The following is a 19,160-nucleotide window of genomic DNA, read 5'->3' on the forward strand; positions in this document are numbered from 1 at the left end:
TTAAATACAGATTGCATATAATCACCTATAATAGTCAGAACTTAGGTTAGTTAGCTTTTCTAGATATACAGAGATGTATTTGAGATGGATAGATATTCTTAAACCTTTCACAGACCTTGAGAAAATTGAATTTAAAATGGTTCAGGGTTTTCTTGACAATGAGAAATGTCTTCTCCTGGCAGCACCAATAATATCAGAGAAGATGATGGGCATCGAAGAAACTCATTATGGAGTTTACTTTCAACATGGCAAGATTAGCCATTTGGGCAAGAATCTGCTCTTGCCTGCACTGTTTGATTGTTGCTGTATAATCTGGACATGTAGGACCCGCAGGAAAGTAACTACTGAACTTCAAAACTAGATGGACAGTCCTAAAGGGTTCCTGCTTCATGGAAGAGTCTGCTGAACTTTCTGTAGGACACAGAAAAATGACTGACAAACTGCCAGTGCAGGCAGACAATTTAAAATTTCCTGCTTTGCTGAGAAGTCTGCCAGACACACCATGGCCTATGGGCTGAAGATGGATGCCCCAACATTACAGAGGAACTTCCGGTGACTATCCAGGCAAAGAGATGTCTCTGTCAATTCTAGTGTTTATATATTATTCTTCTGTGGTCTTTGATGGAATTGAAGACAGACAGTTATAAGTACAGTTTTCCTTTGTTATGATAAAAGATAAGTTATATATAAGACTTAGACTCACCATGATAGGATAGATGATAGAATATTTTCCTTAAATCTTGCTAGATGTTAATGGACTAAATATTGTATTTATAGTTCTTGCTTAATAACCACCTTGCTATATATTTTACTATGTTAAAGTTAAAACTTTTTATTTTAGACAGAAAAGAGGAAATGATGGAAAAAGTCCTTCTGTGTATGTGTTTGTCCGATTGGTATAAGTAAAACACTGATGGCCAATAGGAAAGCAAGATAGGTGTGACTGAGAGTCGAGGAGAATTCTGGAAAATGTAGTCAAGAGTGGAGAGTCGCTACGTGATCTACTGGGAGGAAAGGATGCTGTCAAGAGGGCGTTCTCAGAAAGATAAGTCCTTATAGAAATATATATTAGTAGTCATTGGTTAATACTTAAGACAGTCTGGCCATTGAGAAGCCCTGGACATTGGCCAATAGCATTGTAACTGATAGAGTCTCTGTGTGTTATTTTGGGGGGCTAAAGCAGTGATGGGACCTGGGTGGAAATCCTGCAACACCTGAACCTCTTTGGCCCTGGGATAAAGGACCCTGATGACACCGGTACAGGATAGCTGTTCCTGCTCCATAATAGAGGAACATGCCCTCACACTTGGGAAAGCTCACCTAACCCTCTCCACAAGCCTGGAAGAGCTGGCTCACCTGAGAGGAGGGGATCCAGCCAGTAGCCTGGAGTGACCAACTCAGCTGCCATGCAGGCACACATCCACGTCTTGGAGTTGGCACACCCTGACGTCTACACAACCTTCTGGAGTGTGTGAAGGGGCTGATCCTGTAGAACCATACCTTCAGGATCTCCATGGCTTGGGGCAACAACAGGATACCAGTGAGGGTTCAGTATTGAAGGTATACAGAAGCCAGTCTGGACCAACAACCCATTACACAATGAACATTTACAAGTAAAGTTGTTTGGGAAAAGTGTATATTGTATGATATACAGCAGCTTCTAATGCCACTGAGATGAATAAAAAGACAATGCAAAGGTGCAAAAGATGGAGGAGTGAAGTGTTTCTTTTTTCTTATTGTTTATTTTTATCTTATTTTTATTCATTTTAGCTTTTCTTTGAGGGGGACACTACAGGATTGAGGGGTGGATATGGAGGGACTGGGAGAGCAGTGGAATTGGGATGCATGATGTAAAGTTCCCAATGAATCAATAAAAGAGAAATATAATAAAAACGGAAATGCATTTCACCAGAAAAAGCCCAAACTACCCAAGCCTTTATTCTTTTTCTATACCATCATATACATTAGTTTATTGTTTGGTGTAGTAACATCCACTTTTAAAAAACTTTATTAGTGGCTATTTAGTTCACTAGTAGAATGAACATGCTCAGATCATTTTTCTTGGAGGCCAAAAAGATGCTTCTGAGGTTAAGTGTGCCAGCTGCTAAGACTGATGAGTTTAATTTGCTCCCAGAACCCATGTGAGGAAGGGCAGAACTAAATGCTGAATGCTGTCATCTGATCTACACATGCATATTCCCTAATAAAGAAATGTAAAACACCAAAGCTAAACCAAGCCAAACAAAAACCCTTTATTTCTTAAGAGGAGAAACTGCCGGAGATGGAAAGGGAAAAGGAGGAGAGAGGGGGGATAAGTGAGACAGAGTAGCTGAAAGGGTTAATATGATTAAAGTATATTATTTTCATCAGTAGAAAAGTTCTAACAAGAAAGACCTTTACTTTTTTTCTAGGTTTTTCGAAACAGGGTTTCCCTGTATTGTTTTGGAGGCTATCGGTCCAGCCCAGCCTCGAACTCACAGAGATCCGCCTGCCTCTGCCTCCCGAGTGCTGGGATTAAAGGCGTGCACCACCACCGCCCGGCAAGAAAGACCTTTACTTTTAACAATTAATACACAGTAAAAAAAGAACAATAGAACAAATATTTTCTAGCTATGACACTAAGAACGAAATTATGACTGAAGTTCACTTTGTGTGGCACTAGGATTAGAAAGTGTTTTCCCCACATTTCTTCCCAGTCTCCAAAATTACACTCTGCCAAGTTATTCTGAGATGTAAAATATAGGTCATTAACACTACTTAAATTTGTGTCAAGAAAAACAGCTAGAGTAGTATCAAATGTTGAGCTGTGAAATTTTGCTGCTAACACTCTGAAACTGTGGTTGGGGAGATGGTTCAGTCACTAAGTGCCTGCTGAGGACCTGAGATTGGGTCCCCAGCATCAACATCAAAAGTTAGGTGTAGTAGTGTGTACCTGCAATCCCAGACCTCAGGAGGTGGGGACAGGAGCTTCTTCAGGGCTTGTTGGTCAGTATAGTGAAACTAGTGAGCTCCAAATTCAGTGAGAGACTCTATCTCAAAAAATAATGTAGAGAGTGATGGATGAAGACATCCTGATGTAGATCTCTGGCATCCAAATGTATGAGCACACCTGGGTATGTACACCTACAAATGCTTGTACACACACACACACAAACACACACACACACACACACATACCCCTCTGGTGTCTCTTTAATAATTTTCTGGCATTGGTGTTTCTGGGAGAAATCTGAAGCCAATTTGAATGTATATATTTCTTTAGATAATCCTTATATTTTGACATTGACATTTTATCCTGAAAATGTCTTTTCAATCACAAATATGCAAAAGCATGAATAAGGTCCATGAGGACATATGCCCCTAACTATTCTCCAGGATACAGGGAAGCTTTAAAAATTCAATTTATTTTAACTGGTACATAAGAAAACACAAATTGTATACATTAATTAAGCAACATACAATCATTTGATACAACTTTCCTTTGAGTAATATTTAAATCAGGTTAAATTCACTTCCTAAAATGTTTGTTTTAAGTAAATTTTATTTTTAAAATTAATTTTAGATTCTCACACAAAGCAATATTTTTATTATGGTATTTTCATACATATGTACCATTATACTTTGTTCTCAGTCATTCTTATCTCCACCATTCACCATTAAAAATTTTGAACCTCTTTCTTTTTTTTCTTTTGAAATGTACAGTGACTAAGAAGACTCTTCCCTGAGGACTAGTTCTCATATTATGAGATTGTGTTATTCAAGCTGCAAGAGGGCAGAAATGTGTCAAAATCAGATGCTCCCTCAGACTATCTGAAGGCTCTTGAGAGAAAGAATTTCAAGCTGGAAAGATGACAGGTAGCTCCTTGAAGTTGTTATATTGGAGCTGGATTTTCCCAGTGCTCCTGATGGGGAACCACGGTGTCTGCATGGTGTGGTCTCACATGGGGGATGAGGAGGCATTGTGACAGAAGAGTTTCCTCAGCGCAGCCTTCATGTCCCTGTTCCTCAGGCTGTAGATGAAAGGGTTCAACATTGGGGTCACTGCCGTGTACATCACAGTTATCAATGCATGCTTCAGACTGTAACTGTTCAGGGGCCGGAAATACATGCCCATGACTGTGCCATAGTACAAAGACACCACTGTCAGGTGAGAGCCACAGGTGGACAGGGCTCTGAGGAAGCCCTTGGTGGATGGAACCCGTAAGACTGTGGAAAAGACCCTAGCATAGGAGATGATGATGCACAGCAGCGGCACAGAGAAAACCCCCACCCCGAGGTACATCATCTTCACGTTGACGCGAATGTCAGAGCAGGACAGCTGGAGCAAAGGAGTGATGTCACAGTAGAAGTTGGCCACATCCTTGTTGCCACAGAAGGACAAGCGAGCTGTGAGTATGGTGTGGGGCAGTGCATTGGCATTTCCAATCACCCAGGACCCAGCAACCAGCAGGACACAAGGTTGTGAACTCATAATTGTTGCATAATGAAGTGGGCGGCTGATGGCCACAGCTCTGTCATATGCCATTGCAGCTAGTATATAGCTGTCTGTGTTTCCCAGTGCTATCATGAAATACATCTGTGCCAGACATGCCTCAAAGGAGATGGCTTTGCTACCTAATAGATGGTTGGCCAACATCTTGGGGATAGTTACAGAGGAGAAGAAGATGTCAACAAGGGAGAGGTTGGCAAGGAAGAAGTACATAGGATTATGAAGGCGAGTGTCAGAGTGAATGGCTAGGATGATGAGCGTGTTTCCAATCACTGTGATGGGATAGATGAACAGGAAGAGGATGAAGAAAAAATATTCCTGCTCCTGCTGCCTGGTAACTCCCAGGAGAGTGAAATCTGTGGACGATGTCTCATTTTCTTCTCTCATGGCTCCTTCAAGATGAAATTGGACAGGAAGCCAGAACCATTATCACAATTATTAGCTACATGTTAGCACTCCCCATATCCAACAGATAGATGGATAGATAGATAGATAGATAGATAGATAGATAGATAGATAGATAGATAGATAGATCTGAGTCCATGAAATTCAGAACAACATAATTTGGAGGAATCCCTGTTGATCAATTGTACAGATTATCAATTATCTATGAAAATTAATCATGCCTAAGAAATAAGGACTCTGGCCGGGCATTGGTGGTGCACGCCTTTAATCCCAGCACTCGGGAGGCAGAGGCAGGCGGATCTCTGTGAGTTCAAGGCCAGGCTAGACCAACTGCCTCCAAAACAGAGAAACCCTGTCTCGTAAAAAAAAACAAAAAACAAAAAAAGGACTCTGTATAACGTATTCATTTTTTCTACCAACACCACCACAGCATCATCAAAGATTATTTCATAATTAAAGTTTGCATTGCATGATATAGATATATAGATTTCTCTCAGAGGAAAATCATAAGTATGGGACAAATATGAATTATTTCTTGTTCATCCAACACATAGGACATAGTCTCCTAGAGCCTTACAGTTTAAGAGAAAGGTTGGAATCACACTCATCTCAGTAATCATCATAAAGAAAGACAGGCTTTTGGAAGATTCAATCATGTATGTCAATCCAAATGTTCCTTTGGAAAAGCTAGCCTATTATTTGTCATTGTCATTGACCGAATACAGAGTGATCTCATACCCCAGTGCATAGATTGAATACAATGCCATGGGGAGACTGTAAGTCATAAGAATCACTGAATTCAAGTCCTACCAGCAAAAGTCCAGTGAATGTTCCTCCCAGCTCTCCCATTCACAAAGTAGACTTTCTCTGTCTGCTTCACACATTTCCCTTTGGCAGCTTCTCAATTACACACACTTCATGCTTTCTCTCTAGTCTTCTCTTCCTGTTCTTCGTTATTTCTTTTGCTACCACCACTGCTTCACAAACTCTCCACTCTATTTCTGTTGTTTTAACTTATAACTTACAGACTTTAATTTTCTTATAACTTATAAACTTTAGTGGGATATATCATCATATTTTTCTACTGGAAATGTTGTAATATTTCTTTAACTGATTCAGCGGTCTCCTCCAATTTCCCTTATCTTTTGCTCTCGGGCATTGATTATGACAGAGACTATTGGCTGTTTGGTCATATCCATATTATTCTCTTCTTTATCAACAACTCCAATTACATCTACCAGTCTCCCATGCAGTGAGGTGCAATCATGTGACTGAGTTTTAATCAATCCAATTATATTCTCTACTTGAGAGTTTTCTCCACACTCCAGTACTAAAAGTTTGGAAATGTTGAAGATGCTGAAATCCCCGGATGATTTGATCACATGAGATGATTTTGCATCACTAGCTGTCCCATACAGGAGAGGTCTCCAACACACACACACACACACACACACACACACACACACACACACACACACACACACCCTTGCATTCTTACATAAAGAAAAATGATTTCTTACTCTTTAAAAAGTCATTTAACAGATTGTGATCAATTTGCTAATGTCATCTTAGATATCTTATGTAGTCCACTAATTTTTCTAAAGTTGCTACTATTAAAAAGTTAAGTAATTTCCTGGCATTAGTGGTGCATGCCTTCAATCCCAACACTCTGGAGGCAGAGGCAGGTGGATCTCTGTGAGTTTGAGGCCAGCCTGGTCTACAGAGCAAGTTCCAGGACAGCCTCCAAAACAATACACAGAAACCCTGTCTCGAAAAAAAAGTTAAGTAATGATTATTCCTCCACCCTTTTCAACAAAGTGCTTGTAGTCTTAGCTAGAGCAATAAGACAAGATCAAATGGTATAAAAATATGAAAGAAGAAATCCAAGTATCCTCATTTGTAGATTATATGACTCTATACATAAGAGACCCTAAAGAGTCTACCAGAAAGTTCCTATAGCTAACAAACTTTAAACAAAGTAACAGGATACAAAATTAACTTTATAAAATCAGTATCCTACTTGTATACCAGTGACTAATATACTGAGAAAGATAGATATCTAGGGTGAATCCCATTCACAATAAATCCAAGCAAAGTAAAATACTTTGGAATAAATCTAGCTAAAGGAGAAAAAGACAACTATTAAGAAGTTTTTAAAACACTAAAGAAATTAATGAAAAAGACACTAAAAGATGGAAATACCTTGCAAGTCATGGAGCATAAGATTTAATATTTTAAAATGATCATCACAAAGCAGTCGTCAGACTCAGTAGACTGACAATCACACGTGTACCTCCATTCTTCACATAAATAAAAAATAATCCAAAAATTCATATGAAAACACAAGGACCCTCATTATTAAGGAATTATTGGCTGTAAGTGTTTTGTTGGAGGTATCACCATATCTTATTTCAAGTTATACCACTGAACCATAGAAATCAATACAATACTGTCAAAAATCAGACGCATAAATGAATGGAACAGAACTGGGCACCCAGATATAAATTCATGCAACTACAGCCACTTAACTTTTTGCAAAGAAGTCAGTTTATACACGCTGGAGAAAAGAGACTTTCCAGTAAACAGTGCTAACAAAAACTGGATTTCTGTGTGTAAAATAATCAAACCAGATCCTTCTCTCTCACTCTGGAATGTATATACCTTCATCTCAACAACACTTCGACAGCTCCTAGGAAGCCTTGCCATGTAGAGAGTTGCAGGTTGTAACAGCTACATGAGAAAGTTAGAAGTCATCTGCCCATGGAGAATGAATAAGGAAAGTATGCCTTCTCTTTAATAAATTTTAACATAAAATAATATATTGGTGTGCAGCAAAGTATAATGTCTGAGTAGGAAGGTACTTCTAATAAGAGAAGTAGGAGTGAGAGGCAGAAAAATAAAATTTGGGACAGAAGCAAAGACAATTTCAGATGTATTTTAATAACTGCTTTGAAAGATTAGAACAGGCTTTATATTGTAACAGCATTTCTGTAATCCCAGAACTGAAAAATTTGAAGCAGGAGGATTGAGATTTTGAGGCCAATCTGGCTACATGAGATACCTTTTCTGAAAAACAAATCAAATATAATAACTGGATCAAATATGAAATAATATTCAAGCTACTAAAGCCATATGGGTCTTTGACACGGTACTCTCCAGATGTTCTAGCATTTTTAACACCAACTTTGTAAATAACGAATTGGATTTCAAATAAAGTTATTACCTGTTGGTGATGAGTTAGTTCAGAGTGTGGCCATGAAGATGGTGGCTCAAGACAATATTTCATGGAAGCTAGGAAACAGAGAAAGGATTCTTTGTGAGAAGTAGAAAGTGAAGTGTTTGTATTCACAGGTGAAGAGAGGTCCAGGATCCTGAATCATGTCAAGTGAGACAGGATCAATGTGAGGAAGACTTGGGTGAAAGGAATGAGGACAGATTGAATGATCTTTGGCTAACATCATTTAATTATCTAAATCTTCACCCAGATTAATAAGTTCCTGTAAACCTCATCTTCAAGTCATAATTCGTAGTAATTGTGAATTGGTAATTTGCGATCGTGATGGTTTATAGCTTTGTTGTACCTCAGGTTATGCCATCAAGTCATGCCACCTTCACAACTGCCTTCCAGACACTGGGTTGATTATGTCCTCTTCCCCAAATATGTCACCCTCAGACAGCATCCCATTCTTCCACTTTCTTCTCCCAGTACTTCCAAAGGGTAGTGGAGAAATCACACAGACGTGGAATTAGTATTCTTGAGGCCAGATCCCAAGTAAGTAGCCTTCATCAAGCATCGCTATTACCTATGGAAGTCGATCCACACCTCTCCTACTCACAAAGCCCAGCATGATACCCACATGAGTACTGGACTCATCATTGATTATCCTATCCCATAAAGGACAATTTCTTAATATGTTTCTGATGCACACCATTCCCATATGTCTGCCTCTATCTTGTCCTTTTTCTCCCAAGGGAAAAAGTATCCATGTATCAACCTAATTTCATTCTTATTTTCTTTGTTTTCTTGGCTATTTCACTCAATCAACTTATTTGCCTGCTCCAAAGTATTATAGCTGCATGTCCTACCTACTGACTAATGAGCACATTGTAGCCTCTACATCTTTCAGTGAACCTTCTTTGGTCCAGAAGTGGCTCTTTACAGAACTAAAAATGTGCTTATAACATGCAGGTGTGATTGCATACATGACAGAGCTTTTTTTCCAACTAGCTCACTCCAACCATTAACTCATAGATTAAGTCCAATTTTCTTAATGTAGAGAAAGCCTCGAGGACAGACATTTAGACTGTAGATGGTAACATCAACCAATCGAGAGGCAGTGGCACAGATGAGGCTGAGGACTAAGAAGGAAACAGCATGGAAAAGAAGTCTGTGAGTTTGTCTTGTGGAGGGTTTTGAACTAATGCAAGGACATTATTCAGGAACTTGCTATTTATAACTATTAGCACACTGGCTATAGTTCCCACTAACCCTTTCTTAAAGGAGATATTCAGTCCTTTATTTAATGTAAATATAAGTATTTGATGATATACACTAAGTGGCTAATGTATATGACAACATTTTGATAGACAGTCCATTGCAAAAACTGTGTGATTATTTTTTAAAGTACAGTTGAAAAGTTGGAAACATCAGCTTTTTAACTACTTTTTCCTGAATTACTGTGGGAGCAGTCTCTTTCAGATTAACATCTTGGATGGCAAGGCCATGCCCATTCAAAGGATTCTAGGTGTGTTTAAGTTTTTAGAGGCTGCATTAAAAGACCACAGAACTCAGCTGAGAAAGTTTGTATTGAAAATGTGAAAAAACAGTGACTGAGAGAAAAGGGATTAACAAATGGATCAATATCCTAGTGGTCATGTGTTGGTGAACCCACATTACTTTTATACTGAAGATTTCATTGATAATGAAGTGACAAAATTAATGCCTAAAATATTATAAATATAATAATTTGTTCTTGAAAAGATACAGTTGAAGAACATAAGGAAAAGTTGCAACCCAAAAGGTTTGTATAATCAACAGATTAAAAAAATACAGAAAATAAGAGAAGAATGGTTTGTGAGTGTGGGAGCTAAGGCATGGAGGTCCATGATGCCAGGTCTTAGAGTTCTGTCAGGGAGGGTAAAAAGATGACTTCTGTACAAGAAGCAAAATGAGCCTTGTACTGTTGAGGAAAAGGAAGAGACATGCATCAACAAGAACAGGCCTGAGTTTCCCGGAAGGCATCAGTCTCACACACAGCTCACCATGGAGAGTATTTGGGCTTTGACATGTTCTACAGTGCTGAGGACAATTTTGCAAGGAAAGGTGAGACAAATTGCCTGCCCTTCTCACCTGGGTATGAGAGACAAGGTCAAAGAAACATGCTTCAAATGTCTTCAGATTTTAGTAGTAGTCCCACTCCTTGAGTCTTTGACTCAGCAAAGGCTTTAACCACTGCCAAGTTCCAAATAGTTGGAGCAAACACATCTTTGTAGTTCCTCTCGTATGGCCCTGCATTTGCACAGCTGGGCTGCACATGTCCATGACACACAACACACATGCAACACAGTTCAGGAGGTAGAAATTTCTTAGAATTAGGTAACCAAACCATAACAGCCCTTCCCAGCCCTGGATTCAGACAAAGCCCCAGGAAACATGTGATCAGAGCAGGAATTCTCAGTCTGCCTTTTGTCTATTGGATCATCAGAACTTAGGTTTTAGAGCCAGGCTGAGATTTGTATCCCTCTAAGCTCTCCATATCACCCTTGATGTGATAAAAGGACAAGATGATTCTATTTTCCTTGTGGGAACTTTTTGGGGGTCCAGAAAGAACATGTTCATGGCACAACTGCTGCTGTTTGTGGCTAGACCAAGCTGTTATAAGTACTCTCTCTCCAATGTCCTCAGACCTACCTGAAGTCAAGAGACATTGTCATAAAACATCCTGACCCTGTGGCCTTCACTCCTGTTCCACAAGTAGAACTTTGCAGGCAGCCACTAGTGTGGTCCTGGATCCAGGAATACTCAGAGCAGCATCCTGATGCTCTGTTTAGATGGGAAAGATAAGAATGGGATGGATGGATAGGAACGAGCTCCCAGTTTCTGGACCATAAGAAGAAGGAACAGATGCTGTCCTGGATGGAGCCTAAGGAAGGACCTTTTAAACTACAGCCAAGTGGATCTTAGCAATAAGACTGGGAACTTACCAGCAGGTTATAAAGTCTCCTGAACCAACACTCTCGGGTCTTCATTCAGATCTAAGCCACAGTAATTGTTGGGCCTCATGGAAACTACTCTGCATGTGCCCTTAGGGGACACAACGCCTCTCAGGAGTGATTTGGAGTTTCCTGGAGAGTGTCTCCAAGGTTCAAGCTCTGGGCTGACCTATTCCAGCAACTCTTGTGGGATTTCCCTACCTCTTCTATTGAGACTCTGTTAGGGACCACTGCTTTGGAGTTGCAAGGACCCTGGTATAATTGCGAACTGGTATTCCTGCAAGCCTATATGTAGTCTTTCTTCTGTTCAGTGTCTCAAAGAAAGAATCACAGTTCATGGTTGCACCAGGATTTGACCAGAGAGGTGTTAGAATGCAGCTGTGCTTTCTTTAGTGTGACATGCTGACGGCAGATCTCCAGATTCACCAGATTCTAAGGGATGGAAAGAGTCTACAGACTCCTAGACCACTTTATACATGTGTCACCATCTTAGGAGCCCTAATAATGGCTGTTGTCTTGTGACTTAACACCTCCTGTGGCAGAGAGGTCTCTGCCTTCTGAAGAAAGTGGTGGTGAATGCGGTGAGCCTAGGCTGGCTCACCAATTGCTGACTTTGGCACATATTGATCATAGCTGCCTTCGGCCAACATCTGCTTATTTATATACCACTGTGATGGAAACAGTAATAAGAATAAACACATTCTCATGAAGTTAAATAATTGAATGCATTGTATGCAATTCTTAAAATAGCACGTATTTTTAAATTATATGCATTCTTAAAATAGTACACAGTTCACACTTAGGATTTATTAACTTATTTTACCACTTTCATTTCATTCAAGGCCCTGCACTTGCTGTAGAAGTTCTCTAACACTGAGCCAAAATGCCAGCTCCCTTATTATTTCATTATTTGTATATAGATCTGTATAAAATTTACTATGTATTCTCCTATTTTTCTAATAGTCATGTGACAGATCTCTACATCCTATATCAATTCTGGAAAATTTTGAATGGTATTTTCCTATAGATATATAAGAGATCACAACATGCTAGTTGTTTTGTATCTAGATTGTGGTCCTCTATCTGGTCCATGAACTACCAGCCACAGACAGCATGGTATCCCATGATCAATGTTTCCTTCTTGATAAACACATTTAGGGATGTCGGCATTCTTCTCATGGTCTTTCCTGTGTTTTATCTCCTGGGTACCCATGAAAGGGAAAGGATTATTTTGTGGCACAGAGAAAAATGATGCTTTAATCTTACAATACTTACCAGTGTTTTTTGTGGACACAGAACTCGGGTTTCATTGGCTGATGCACAGAATCCTGACCATCTGCTCCTCCCAAAACAGAAAATATGTGTGTGTGTGTGTGTGTGTGTGTGTGTGTGTGTGTGTGTGTGTGTGTGTATTCTTGGAAGTTTTCCTTCAGGTGTGGGAGACTAAATGTAATTTTCTTTGTCATTGAATGCATTTTAGAAACAGAAATGGTTTATGGGATGTGTCTACAATTCCCCTTTTTGTCTTAAAAGGATATTTAAACTTAAAACAAAACTAACTTGTGTCAGTGAACAAAGTGTATCAAACATCTATCCCATCTAAACCTAAATTTATCTGCTTTGACTTCTAACTTTAAATATAAGGACCAGTTACTTGGGAAAAGAATTTTTGTTTATGTTTCCACAGAAAATGGAAATCTGTGGATTCCTTCCAGGCTTCTATGGTTTGATGAACCAAGACCCCCGGAAGCAGTGGCCCAAGTGATTCCACATCTAAAACAGCTAAGATGATGCAGCCTTAAAAAAACGAAATTAATGACTTATACAGGTTTCTGAGTTTTGTCATGGTCCCCATGGTATGAAGAGCGCCCCCATCTAGCAGGAAGCAGTTTGGAATAAGCGACGTCCAAATCACCATATTGTTTATAAATCTTTATTTTCATTTAAATGGGGTTGCTTATAATTGGTTAATGATCACAACCAATCTCTTTTTAAAGGAAAAAGGGAATTATGGTATGGAAATGAATATTTGGTATGGTTTTTCATTTATTGATACAAATTCAAGGTCAATTTGTGATGTGTATATTTCTCCTCTTGATTAACTATTGTGCTTATACTGATCTTTTAAAACGTAATGCATAATTAAATACAGACTATAGACAGTTACTTATAATAGTCAGAACTTATAGTTAGGTTAGTTAGGTTTTCTACATATACAGAAATATATTTGAGATAGATAGACAGTATTCAAACCTTTCAAAGACCTTCAGGAAATGTCATTTAAAATGGTTTAGGATTTTCTTGGCAATGAGAAATGTCTGCTCCTGGCACATCAATTACATCTGAGAGGAAGATGGGCATCGAAGAAACTTGTTATGGAGTTTGCTTTCAAGGCAAGATTACCCATTTGGGCAAGAAACTGCTCTTGCCTGGACTGCTTGACTGTTGCTGTATAAGCTGGATATGTAGGACCCACAGGAAAGTGACTGCTGAACTCAAACAGTCCTTCAGGGTTCCTGATTCATGGAAGAGTCTACGAGACTTTCTGTGTCCTGCAATCCTAGTGTTTATATATTATCCTTCTGTAGTCTTTGATGGAGTTGAAGACAGATAGTTATCATCATAGTTTTCCTTAGTTATGATAAAAGATAAGCTACATATAGAACTTTGGACTCACAGGGATTGAATGGATGATATTTTCTTTAAATATTGCTGAATGTTGATAGACAAAATGTTGTAACTGTGTTCTTGCTTGATAGCTGTTCAGTTATATATAGTTTGACTATGTTAAAGTTAAGACTTTTCTTTTTGTTTAGACAGAAAAGAGAAAATGATGGGGAAGTCCTGTGTATACGTCAATAAAGCACTGTTGGACAATAGGGAAGCAAGATAGGTGGGACTAAGAGTCCAGGAGGACTCTGGGAAGGAGAAACACAGAGAGTCACAATGTAGCTGCCATAGGGGTAAGAAGTCTGGACCCTTTCTCCAGTAAGAGGAATACTTAGATTAGCAATTATGGAGTAAATACGTAAGTCAGAGATAGCCAATAGGAAACAAGCAAGGCCAACAGCTTCATAATTAATACAGCATCTTGTGTGTTATTTGGGTACTACAACGTGGCAGAGCCCAGGCGACTGGTGGGGAAAAACCAAAGCGGCTGGCAAGGAAAATGCTTCACTCAACAGGTTAAGAAGTCCAGGACCAAAGCTCCCAAGACTCAGCATCTTATTACTCCACATGTCTTGCAACACAAATGCTAACATATTGTTCTGAAGAAACAACATACTAAGAATAACAAGGAGGAGACTGCAGAGTATGCTTAACTTTTGATCAAGGAGAATGAAGGTAGTCAAAGAAAAACACCAGGAACAGGCAAGAGACATGGACTTTCATCACTGAGGGTTTCCACTTCTGAGTCTGAGTCCAGTCACATGAGTGTCTAAGAGTAACGAAGAACTGAACAAACCTCAGGAAAAATTAAATCAGTCTGGAAACAGAATACCATATTTAAGAAGCATAGAAAAGGCTTAAATACACAATTCAGTCAGAATTTACACTTCACAAAACAAATGAGCACACAGACAGAATCCAAATGTGTTCCTGAAAGGAAATACTAAGAAACAGAGGCTCATGCCAAGGAGCAATGCCAAAGAGAAATTGCAGCTTTAACAGAACAGAAAGGATCATCATACAGAAGCACAGCTGCAGTGGAGAGTAAATTAACTTTACAGAGACTGAAAGGCCTCACTGTTCCCCTGTGTTACTGGACTCCATGCAAAGGTCCCTGCTTTGAGGAATTCTCAAGGACTAGGCTTGGCCATCTGCTGTGTGTTCCTCAGGAGCCATCCAACTTGGTTTTCTTTAAAATGTTTTTATTCACATATAGCAGTCACCCAGTAATGAATTTCAGTTTATGGTCCACGGTAGCAGATATGAATTCTATCTGGTATAGCGGGCCTCAGATCCATTCAGAAAGTTGTTGGTTACCCTCACAATGGACTTACCACTAGTACACCAGTGGGCACATCTTGCTAACTAGTTATTAATGTCACATGCAACTTCCACAACTGAATGAGACTGTTAATGACAGTTCTCCAGCAGAAAGCAGGTTCCATTCCCTGTGAGGGTTAGTTAGGGGAAACAAAGTTTCCTCCTCATTTGCATCTGGACTTTTCTGCATCCTGTGACCAAAAATGAGCGCTTTGCCTTTTGAGACAAGATCTGTCACTGGGCTGTAGCTTATCAAGTAGATTAGGCTGGCTGGCCAACAAGCTACACAATGTGTGCCTGCGCTTGTATATTTAAAAATTGGAGATTTGGGGGAATGAACTCATGACCTCCTGTTTGAATGGCCAGTACTTTATTGACTGAGGTATCTCTCCATCTAGGAAAATAACATGCTATTTATCATGTTACATGAAGAAGTTAGTGGTTTGTTCTTGATTATCAATAGATAAATGAAGGCTAAAGATGATGTTATAGGAACAAAACTGATCATCTTGGGCTATGACAGCAGTTAACAAATAAACAATTTATGGTATCACCATGCAGAACAAGAGCTGGGCAAGTGATGGGCAGGACCACACCTTGACCAGGATTGCTAAATTATATAACCTCTTGTTTTCCCACCCCAGTTCTTCCTCTTCTTAAATTTAAGCTCACATCAGTACCTCTCGGATGGACTGGGGTCACTGGGTCACCTTATTTGTACTTCATCCTACACACTGATACATTTTTCCATAACCCATATTTCTTGTGTGTGTGCTACCTCACCTAGTCATATCTTTAATTGGTGTCTGGGTGACTGATCCTGGCTTGTTGAGACGGTAGACTGAGCTTCTACCCTTAAACTCTACTTGAACAGCTAGAAATGAAACTTTTAAAATGGAATGATGGGATCAGGGTGTTTGGAAGCGAGTGTATGACAGGGATGAGCTCTTTCTTGGAGGACTGGTTCAAAAGCAACACCAAGCACAGCAACCAGATTACTCTAAGGGTCATCAGAGGTCCCTCACGATAAAGCGCAGGAGGAGGCACAGTGCTGGGTGTCTGGCTGCTGCAGCACTTATTAGCCGTGAAGACAACAATGACCTGAAGGTTTGATGTTAGCAGGCTCTTCTTGATGTCCTGGGGATTTATGCAGGGAAATGACACACTGAAAACTGCCATGTTGAAGTGACCTTTTAGGAGCATACAGGGAGAACCAGTAATCCCCAAGGCATGTGGAAGGTCACTCATTCCTCTGTACAGACAAATGGATCAAGAATCTAGGCTGGATCTCATTGTGAGGCCCTAATGCATTTCAGTGCTTAGTCCTCCCAGTGTTGTGATTACAGAAGGGAACTGGGAAGGACACGAGACTCTGTGATAAGGAAAGGGACACCTAGGCACTGGAGTGCAGCACTGAGAAGTTTCTAGTCTCTGGGTTGTCTTGGTTGCTCTGTAGCTTCTTTGCTGTCTTGGGCCTCATGCTCACTATGGGAGAGAATCAGTCTGCTTTGAAGAGAAGTCTTCAGTCAAGTGCTCACAGCTGTGGTGGTTCACCTCCATACCATCCCCATCTCCTTCACTGTCTCTTGTTCATTGAGATATATACCTGAGGCTGCATTGGGAGGAGAGACCATACTTTACACAGCAGGACATGTGTAGGAGTGATTTCTTCTGGTGGGTTGTTATGACATTATTGTTGTTGGGGAACAAAGCCTGAAACCTCCTATAACAGCATCTTGTATAGGTTTATCTATACATTTGGCCAAGAATACAGATAAACCACTTTGTTGTCCTTTACATACATCACATAGGAAGACACATGATTTGTCCAAATGTAATGATTTAATTTTGATCATTTAAAAAGAGTAACATATACAGAAAGATGAATTGGTAGATGCTACTTTTCTATTATAATAAATGAACAGTTTGTAAGGAAACAATTGTTATGGTATTTCACCAATATTGCTTTTTCTAATTTCAAATTTACTGGCTGAATTCTATCCTAAGAATGAACATTCTTTCTTGTTTTTTTTTCATTTTCTGCCTTCACCTTCCTCTGTCTTCATTCATCCACATATGCCAGTGTGATATACTTACCTTCATTATATTTACTTAGTTATGATATATTAGTGTCATTATTTTGTTGTTCTCTTATCCAAGATGTAGGAGATAAGAGCCTTCAGAATGACTGCTTTGTCTCTTGGCATGTTTCCACCAATCTTGAGGAAAAATACACTTTGAAGGGAGAATGATTATTTCATATATACATATATGTACACAAATATCCATTTATACATATACATTATATTATCTCAAGAAACACAGAGAATGAAACAATTTCGACAGAAGCTCATGATTTACTTTAAGGGAGTTCTGTAAAAGGTCATAGACCAAAGGAGACTTCATTTAGTTGCATGGATAACTTTCTCTAGTTCAGTCCAAGAAACAAAGAGTTAATGAATTTTCTTGGAAGATGTCCAATGCTACTGGACCACATCACTCCCCTTTTCATGAAATTGCCCCTAAGGGAATGTGTGGGTCCTGATGCAATTGCTAAGCTTTAGTTTCCCACAAGAGATGGAGTCTCACACTGGTTCTTCTGGGAAATAGACGGGTAAGATTTCTGATAGCTCAGGGCTGGAACTCTTCATGTAATATTACTGGGTCCTGATGTTGAAGAACAGAGCTCAATCTGCATGGGATGTGCATGGCTTCCTTGGGCACCAAGAGAAGCTTCACAATGTGATATAATTAGACTCCACTTGAAAGAGAAACAGCAGCCTCAGCGTCTCAGGGAACTTTTCATGTTACATCATTTAACACAGAACTGAAGAAGAGGCCACAGGTCATTGCAATGGTGGCTGAAACAGACACAGGCAGTATGGTGAGCTCACATCTGGGTAGGTACACCATCCTTAAAGGACCCCTGTTCACCACCACAGAGGTAGAATGTCAGGTCCTGGGGAAAATGTAAATAAGGTTTGCTTACCATCTCTAAAGAGCAAGTAGAGGGGGCAGATATGATCACAGGACAGTGGAAGCATAGCCTAGCCTTGACAACCACAGTGCTTGGGAGGAAAGGTAGAATACATTTAAAATCTTCCCAAGCAAAAGGCAGGATTCCCTGGAAGTCAGTGCAGTCAACAAACACTTTAGTGGACGGATCCAGAAAACAGGCTGCAGGGAGAGCAGGTGGAGATAGCCCTGGAGGCTGGTGTGGCCAGTGAAGGGTTTGAGAACAAGGGACATGGAGTGAGATAGAGCCATTCTTGTGGGCAGGAAGGCAGGCAGGAAAAAGAAACCTTTCCCTTCAAATAGAGGAAATCCTGGGTGCATCTTTCAGAGTCACTGCAAGTGTCATACTCTCACCTTAAAGCATACATTCAGAAATGAGGGTATTCTAGGGGGAAAGGGTATGTGCTTTACCTGAGGAGTTTCTTCCTCTCGGGTGAATCCTATATACTAGCATCTGCATCAAGGCAAGCCTGTACTTGGTCCATTGAACACAACTGCAGACAGAAGAGAGGTTGAAATCTCTGACAAGTGCACAATCGCTCCCGGAATGCTTCCTCATGAAGACAGAGGCACTGACTTTCTGTGTCTTATACTGTGATGTTCCCCAGTTTCTGAGTGCAGAGGGAGGAGCATAGTTGTGTATGCCCAATGTTCATGGCTTCTGGGCTCATACTCATACTGACCATCTCTTTGTTCCTGACATTAGCTCAGGTACTGGAGAACCACTGTGCTAGAGAAAGCGGCAGGTGTTGGCCTTTTGTGTGGTGGTAAAGCTGGAGTTAGCAATTATAGTGGAAAATTATTGTTGTATTAAAATAGAGGCAATTGAATTTCGTTACAGACGTGCCAAATACTCCCAGGAAGGCTTGGGGGGTCTTTGGGAACGGATACGAGTTTAATGAAGGAATGGAATAGAGGTTGCTGAAGGAGATTCCCACATACAAGGAAAGTGAGTAGCAATGTCCCAACATGATGTCCAGGTATGAGCTGGCAAAAATCTTCCTAGCTAAGGAACTTAAAATTATTGCATTTGAGTAACAGTACACAT

The 19,160-nt window shown here is 39.9% G+C and overlaps 1 protein-coding gene across 1 annotated transcript; it reads right to left on the bottom strand.

Annotated features, from left to right (window-relative positions):
* Positions 1-3,937: 3,937 nt before the first annotated feature.
* On the bottom strand, positions 3,938-4,876 carry LOC121141161 (olfactory receptor 1A1-like). The gene has a single exon (XM_040748011.1). It carries the CDS (start codon positions 4,874-4,876, stop codon positions 3,938-3,940), a length of 939 nt encoding a protein of 312 aa, XP_040603945.1.
* Between the last annotated feature and the right edge of the window lie 14,284 nt (positions 4,877-19,160).

The sequence above is a fragment of the Mesocricetus auratus genome, unplaced genomic scaffold, assembly GCF_017639785.1.
Source record: "Mesocricetus auratus isolate SY011 unplaced genomic scaffold, BCM_Maur_2.0 Super-Scaffold_100007, whole genome shotgun sequence".
NCBI classification, from domain to species: domain Eukaryota; kingdom Metazoa; phylum Chordata; class Mammalia; order Rodentia; family Cricetidae; genus Mesocricetus; species Mesocricetus auratus.

What these genes read in the sequence shown, in the direction of transcription:
- LOC121141161 (XM_040748011.1), bottom strand. Translation starts at nt 4,876, where the DNA reads ATGAGAGAAGAAAATGAGACATCGTCCACAGATTTCACTCTCCTGGGA.